This window comes from Dreissena polymorpha, chromosome 14 (assembly GCF_020536995.1).
Source record: "Dreissena polymorpha isolate Duluth1 chromosome 14, UMN_Dpol_1.0, whole genome shotgun sequence".
Classification (NCBI taxonomy): Eukaryota; Metazoa; Mollusca; class Bivalvia; order Myida; family Dreissenidae; genus Dreissena; species Dreissena polymorpha.
In genome coordinates this window covers 50,015,435-50,023,458 of record NC_068368.1, presented here as the reverse complement: position 1 = coordinate 50,023,458, position 8,024 = coordinate 50,015,435, and the positions used below count along the sequence as shown (strand labels likewise).

General features: G+C 36.2%; 1 protein-coding gene across 1 annotated transcript; it reads right to left on the bottom strand.

Annotated features, from left to right (window-relative positions):
* Positions 1-932: 932 nt before the first annotated feature.
* On the bottom strand, positions 933-7,177 carry LOC127857632 (alpha-amylase-like; the record flags this gene model as incomplete). The annotated part of the gene is given in 9 exon segments (XM_052394186.1): positions 933-1,477; positions 1,870-1,926; positions 2,524-2,727; positions 3,466-3,592; positions 3,860-3,971; positions 5,062-5,170; positions 5,735-6,082; positions 6,496-6,662; positions 7,064-7,177. Coding segments are annotated over 8 exon segments (1,195 nt in total), but the record flags the coding sequence as incomplete, so codon positions are not given.
* Positions 7,178-8,024: the final 847 nt, after the last annotated feature.

Below are 8,024 nucleotides of genomic sequence, written 5' to 3'. Positions count from 1 at the left end.
TGTCAAATATAAAGCGTCTGTCTGTCTGTCCGAAAACTTTAACAACTTGGCCATAACTTTTTCAATATTGGCGTGCATGCGTATCTCATAGAGCTGCACATATTGATTGGTGAAAGGTCAAGGTCATCCTTCAAGGTCAAGGTCAAAGGTCAAATTTTGCAATATTTAAGATAGCAACTCCATATTCGGCATGCATGTGTATGTCATGGAGCTGCACATTTTGAGTGGTGAAAGGTCAAGGTCATCCTTCAAGGTCAAAGGTAAAATATATGGCTTCAAAGCTGTGCAATCCATGTATTTATCTTCCATATGCTTATAATGTTTAGCGAAAAGTAAATATAGATATAATTTACATAACTCGCGACGCTGCATTGATTTTCGCCTATTGCATGTATTTATGATCATTTATATATTATTGTATCGATTCTAAAACGATTTTACCAGGTTTTCGATGCAAACCTCGATACAATATATATTTCAATGAATTAATGTAAAGTTTATTTCTCGCTATACGATTAATATGCAAAACAACGACCTATTCCGCGAACGGGGACTTTAAAATAAAGTCAGGTCATACCGTTATCATAAATTATTAGATTTTACGCTACAAATGAGAGGTTGGAGTGCTATCAAGTTCAACAACATTAGTTGACTAATTGACGTAAGAGTAGAACTATGTTGTATATTATAGAAATCTCCTAACTTCAACATTCAAAAGTCCGTTAATGAAGGTAAAATGACTAATTGCATATACAATACGGGGGGGGGGGGAATCCTTGTGGCATAGCACAGTTACAAATAATAAGATGGCTATACAAACGACCTATAACGACCATCTGAATAAAAGGTACAACACTTGTCAACGATTAGGCCTGGTGAACTTTTGTGACATTGGGCATGATGACCAAGTTTTGGACTCCGATTCACCAAAATTCAAACTACATATTTATTTTTAACATATGCATGCTGATCAAGTTTCATCAAAATTGAGTAATAAATGTGGCTTTCAAACCGGTAACAAGGTTTTTTTAGAGGTGTCCTGATGGCCTAAATTTTCAAAATACTTGAATCATAAAACAAATTAGCCTCGATGTTATCAAGCTAAACATTCCGACATTTTTTTTTCAAGAATGGAGCTTCTAAATAAATTAAAACTTACCCTATGGACCATCTTCATATCGGCATATCCTCAAATAATAAGCAGGTGCTTCGCATAGACAAAAGAGGACAGACGGAATAATTATATATCTTGGCTTTTTTTCAATGGTTCAGTGCACATTTATATGTGTTCGAAATGAAGATATTATGCATAATAAAGATTATTCCATTTATATAACTAAAACAACCTTTAAGGAAAAAGCGAGTTGAAATCTTAACGTTTGTCTTTCTAGGTTGTCTCTTCTGCTAAAGGTGTGAGTTCTGTCATTGTTGTTATAGTGCCACGTGTTTTTACAAGTGGACACAGTCGACGTAATAACTGAAAACATGACAAACGATTTGCTGATTCCGAATAAAAGGTTGAGTTTTGTTCAATGTCAAAAGTTATTTTTAAAAATTTACAACTACACAGCTGTATACATTAAGATATCTACTGTTGAGTACACTAACAAACGGATATGATCATCAAACAGGGCAAACACATTATGAGTTAGGATACGCTTATGCATAACATCGAACGGGAGGGACGTTTGACTGAATACATCAAGGAGCGTAAATACGATGTACTTTGTGCTTTGCATTAGGAAACTTAAACGGTTAGGCGAACTGTTGCGTTGGATTGTTTTATTGCTTATAATAATGGCGCTTAAGGGTCGTTTTGTATAATATATCACGGTTTGGCAAAGTAGCGAGATTTTATATTTTGCTCACAATACTCTGTTCTGTTCCTGGTCTGTCATTCTAATCATTGTCCTCAAAGCATCGCACCTGTTGGACAGATTTTACATCATTACAAGCTTTATGGTGGGTTACATAATGTCGACTTAATGGTCGCTTTCATGTCCGTAATTGAACATGATAAGATACATGTTCTACAAAGTAAAATCAAAGTTCGTGCCGTCGAAACCACGGTGTATAATTCTGTATTCGGTGCAATAAATAAAATAGAGATAATTTGTTGGTTTCGGTAGATTATCGACTTAATTAACGAGAAAAGAGATACAATGATACCATCATTACATTTCTGCTTGCTGCTAATATGTACAAACGTATATATAAAGGGAGGCGACTCTTTTCGCTTACTTAATTTGCAATACTTACAGTCTGTCCCTTTAGCCGCCCTTGTAGTCGAGTCTTCACTTAACCTTATTACCCAGTACGAAATTTGTTCGTTCGTTATGTGAGTAATATTGAATATATATTTATTATTATTGACTGCTTTTAAAAATTGATTTTTTGTCATGATTTAAATTTTGTTTTTGCATTTTCAAAATCTTGGTAATAAATAATTAGGGTCGTCCTATCCTGCAGTTTATGGAGTGCGTTTTAAATATTTGGAAACAATGTCCCTTTCAGAACACCTACCTGCGTGGATTGCGGTTACAGGCACCTCCGAATTGCCATTAAAAGTGATGTGAGCCGATCCCGTAACGTCAACATCAATAATCTTTCCATCACAAGTGCCGCTGACGTAGTCACCGGAAATGACGTCACAATATCTTCCAGCAGGAAGTCCAGTACGAATACGTCGGTTGAAGTGACCGTCATCGGCTGCCATCGCTACGAAGCCTAAAAATAAAGAGAATTACACTTTTAACTTTGATATAGCAAAATGGTATGCATAATCGTGTCCTTACTCATGATGTTTATTACATGTTTGATAATTATATCTTATGTTCTGTGTGTTCTATTAGCGTTTATCTTGTGTTGGGTATGACCAATGTGTGTACCAAGTTCCGTGATGGTTTCACTAACTTATTATTTGTTTCAAAATGTTTGAATTGTTTTGAGGTAGTCAATTCCTGTGAAATCGACCATGCATAATGTAAATGATCTAAATGAAAAATAAGCAGCGTGTAGAAAGTGAAATTTATGTGTGCGTTTGTAGCAGGCTACTAGCTTTAATGCATCGACCAAATCTATTCCATGAAAAAATGACATTTGATTTAAAAAAGTTTTTTTTTTATATTTCCAATATCAGAGCTAAGACGTTATGGGTAAATATGAAACGTCGTGTAGAATCAATACGTTTTCTTTTCGGTTAGTATACTAATACTAAGTTTCAAAAGAAGAAAAGTCAGTTCTTCCTAGTATTTACCCAGTCTTGTGAACGGACAAACAAACGAAAGGTGGGGAAAACCTATACAACCCTAGGAGTAAACCTCGTTAGGGTCATATAATGTATATGAAAGATTCACATTTTTCGTGGTTTGACGTCGCGAAAAAAACTAAATTTTGATAAACAACAGACCCATTTTCAATTGAGGGGGAGACGACCGCTGTTAATCAAACCATGGCTTCATTTACCTTTGCTTCCCCTGGAGAAAGCTATCTGAAAGTCGCCAAACGTCTGCCAATTCTGGACAGGAGTTCCGGCCACAACATTTGCGAATCTCACCATCTTGAACATTTCCGGCAATCGGTGCTCACATACCTATCACCAAAGCGGAAAAGTCCGGTCGATAGATCGAAATTTTTATGTTTAAGTTTCCGTACGCTTGCTATTTTTTTTAATGCAAGTATGTTTTTGCATTATTTGAGAAGGTAAACTGACATCACAAGATTTAATGCTTCTTTAATTATGAAAACATTTAATGCAGCCAAATGAGAGTTGAGATGATGAGTTAAAAGTGAAAAAATGTATTATTATGAAATTTATCTTTTTGAAATTTGAAAGAGAATAAAATCAAAATATATTTACCCATCCGTTCCCACACGTCATGTCCGTTTTGATAATGACGTCACTAATGGACATGTCGTCACCGTGTGGAGGCCCTTGTGCGTAGTTTTCAGTTTCCCAACTTGAAATGGACCTTAATAAAAAAAACATTTCATGTGTATATTTCTACTTAAGTTATCATTATAAATTGTTACATTTGTTTTGATGTCTATTTTGACATAATGTTGTGTTTCATTCTGACACACATCATTCGATCCGGGGGCATAAAAAGTATAAATGCTGAAAAACTGGAGCACGCTTTGGTATTAATGCTGATAAATAAAACATGCTAAGTATAAAAGCAAGAAAATGGAAAATGCCAAAAACTTTCATAAGAATTAACATTACTCGCTTAGTATAAATTCAGGAAAATGGAAATTGCCTTAACATACATCAAGATTAACAAACATGCTAAGTATAAATGCAGTAAAATGGAACATGCCTAAACAAACATGATGATGAACAAAACATGCTAAGTATACATGCAGTAAAATCGAACATGCTTAAACATACATGATGATTAACAAAACATGCTAAGTATAAGTGCAAAAAATGGAACATGCCTAAACAAACACGATGATTAAAAACATGCTTAGTTTAAATGCAGGAAAATGGAACATGCCTAAACATACATGATAATAAACAAAACATGCTAAGTTCAAAAGCAAGGATATGAAACAAGCCTTTAGAAGTCTATTTTCTTAATAATGGAACATTCCAAAGTAAAAATGCTGAATAATGGTACAAGCCTAAGTGTATTTGCTGAATAATGGAAATTTCCTGAGTATAAATGCTGAATAATGGAACATGTTTAAGTTAAAATGCTGATAACTTTAAAACGCTTCATTATAAATGCTATATATTTGAACGGCTAAGTACAAATGCTGGATAATGGAACATTTCTAAGTACACATGCTGGATAATGGAACATTCCTAAGAACAAATGCTAGATAATGGAACATTCCCAAGTACTAATGTTGGATAATTTAACATTCCTAAATTTATACAAATGCTGGATAATGGAACATTCCTAAACACAAATGCTGGATAATTGAAATTCCTAAATACAAATGCTGGATAATGGAACATTCCTAAATATAAATGCTGGATAATGGAACATTCCTAAGTACAAATGTTGGGCAATGGAACATTCCTAAATGCAAATGCTGGATAATGACACAAACCTGTTGAACAAGAAACTGCTCATGATTCTAGGAACGCCATACGAATACGCCAACATGAAGATAGTCGCCATTTTTAATTCCTTTGGCTCGAAGAAGGTGATTGGAGCGCCTGTTTGAGAAATAATCTGTTTTTGTTGTTGTTGTTTTCAACTTGATTAAAATTGGTACATTTGAGTTGCGGTTTTAATTGTACTGTTTACTTATTGATTATTATCTATGCGTTATTGGTTATCAAACATATCTTCAACTGCATTGATGTATGCATACATGTATATGGCTGTGCGTATGCGTTTGTTGCCAGTGTCATCAAGCGTCACATTATAATTGGAAATGGAGAATATTTATTTTTAAATGAAGGGAGCTATGCTGATGTGATCTTCATTACCCCGAAATTAAAACGCGTTTAATTGTATTTTATGATACTGAGAATGTTAAATGTTTTTAAAGTGTTCTCGCACATGAGTGATTTCGTTTACTGACATTCGTTTTATGTATATCTCACTTCTAAGTATAACAATTTGTAGGAGTTCCTGTTGCCCTGAAATTTGCTTATTAATAGTAATAAATTGTTAATCGATTTATCTGGTAATTTCATTAAGAAGAATCAAGTTTTTTCATGGATGAGTATAGGCAAATCGATGAGAAGTGAAAAAGTGTTCTGCAACAAGTGTACCTCCGTTACCATGCCAACGCTGGGTGTCGTGGTTACTCACGAATACGAGGGCGTCGCCAGAAGGCGGGAAAGTGGAGCCGATATCTCGAAGACTCTGCAGCGGCGCCGTCTTCCGGAAAAACGCTTCCGCCAATGCGACGCTGTAGTTAAACCTAGTTACCCTCCCGGTTCCGAGGTACTCGCGCATCAGCGACGTCGAATTTCCGTACTCGATGACCTCCTGGACAATAAACGGGCGTTTCCCTTCGCCGAACACATCTCTCTTGAGATGATGCAAGCGCGCAAACATCACCGCCAGATCGCCGGGCCAAATGTGGGACGCTGCGTCAATCCGAAAACCAGCGACGCCTATGGGTACACTAAATCAGTTTTTATCCCTCCATGATCTTATGTCTAAATTGTTCAGTTTCTCTGCTTAAATAAAAGCCATTTTACAATCTAATACATGCCTTTTTAATTCTAATACAATGTATTCTATATAAGTGTGAAGTACTTTGATGCCATTGATTGAAAGCCAACTTAAAATATTAAACTTCAGGGAATTATTTTTTTGTTGAATGACAATTTTTCCGAAATAAGAATTGCGAAACACTGTTTGCTAAGGTATCTGCATTCATTGGAGATTTACTTCTTTAAAGCGTTCGAGAAAGTATCCTGTTAATAATTGTAATTTTAGAAGAGGACATATCTAACTAAATAATAGCAGACTTGCACAATTTGATATAAAGAAAAGGCAAGAATTCGAATAAGTGTAATCTAACCTATGTCAATGAGGTTGTTCATGTAGCCGACAATCATATCCCTGACGTGCTCATGCGCTTGATTCAAATCGACCAATCCGATCTCGCAGTTCCGTCGCTGGGAGAGGTCTTCGTAGTCGTGCAGAAACCCGTCGCGTTTGCAAGTTTGCTTTCCGTTAAAGTCGTCTCTGCAATAATGATGATGATGATGATGATGATGATGATTATGAAATAAGATGATGATGAAGAAGAAGAAGAAGAAGAAGATGATGATGATGATGATGCTGATGATGGTGATGATGATGATGATGATGATGATGATGATGATGATGAAGAAGATGATTATGATGATGATGATGATGATTATGATGAAGAATAAGATGATGATGATGATGATGATGATGAAGATGATGATGATGATGATTATGATTATGATGATGATGATGATGATGACGATGATGATCATGATGATCATGAGGAGGAGGAGGAGGAGGAGGAGGAGAAGGGGGATAATGATGTAGTTGAAGATAGGATAAAGAAACAGAAAACGAAGAAGATTGTAAACAATACCAACAACAATTACAATTACCTCGTGTACGGAACGGCCGGGAAGCTGAGATTCGTAGCGTCGAAGGCACTTCCGGCCGTCCCGACGCCGGCGAACCTTGCGGTCATGTGGTTGATGATGGCGTCAACGTAAATCCTGAATGTAATAAATCTCTTGCAGTATATATCGGCCGTGGGGAGTTTTGCAGTGCACTGCCAGAAGAACTTTCAACACGACAAGTATGCATGTTACATTTTAAAGACTAGTAGGATATGTACAAAACACATGAAGAAAAAAAAGGGATTGATGATCATCTGACTCATATTGTTACGTTTTATTCCATCCGCACAGGCTAATCAGGGACGGCACTTTCCGCCTAACCATGATTTTCAGTAATGACGGACTTCCTTGAAACTAAAAATACCATAAAGCGGAAAGTGTCGTCCCTGAGTATCCTGTGCGGACTGCGCAGGCTAATCTGGGATGGCACTTTACGCACATGCATTAAGCCCAGTTTTCTCAGAACAAGGCTCATATTAGTGTATTTAAACATTATAAGTATATACCAAAACTCCGCAAAGGACGGTCCATACACCGACTGAAAAAGGAGAAGGGTCAGGCGTAGGGCCAGCTACAATACCGTGACAAAACGTATTGCTGATGAGACGCCTAACACAATATCAACCGGGACGGGACCACAAGGCGAAGATAAAATCAGTATCTGCCAATGTTTCGAATCTTTGGGTCTAAATGGAATATTTTACTTTAAACTATACTTGTTTCCGTAGCAGACGGGAGACGAATGTCCTCCAACTCTACGAATTTAATGTACGATATAACTCTGCAGAAACAAATTTCTAAGTTGTAACATATATGATATGTAAATTTCAGTACGTACATACATTTCCTTTTTAACCCATTTATGCCCAGTGGACTCTCCTATCCGTCTTAATTGGATCAATTTATTTCCTAAATTAGGGGTGTCAAGTATATTTATGTCTAT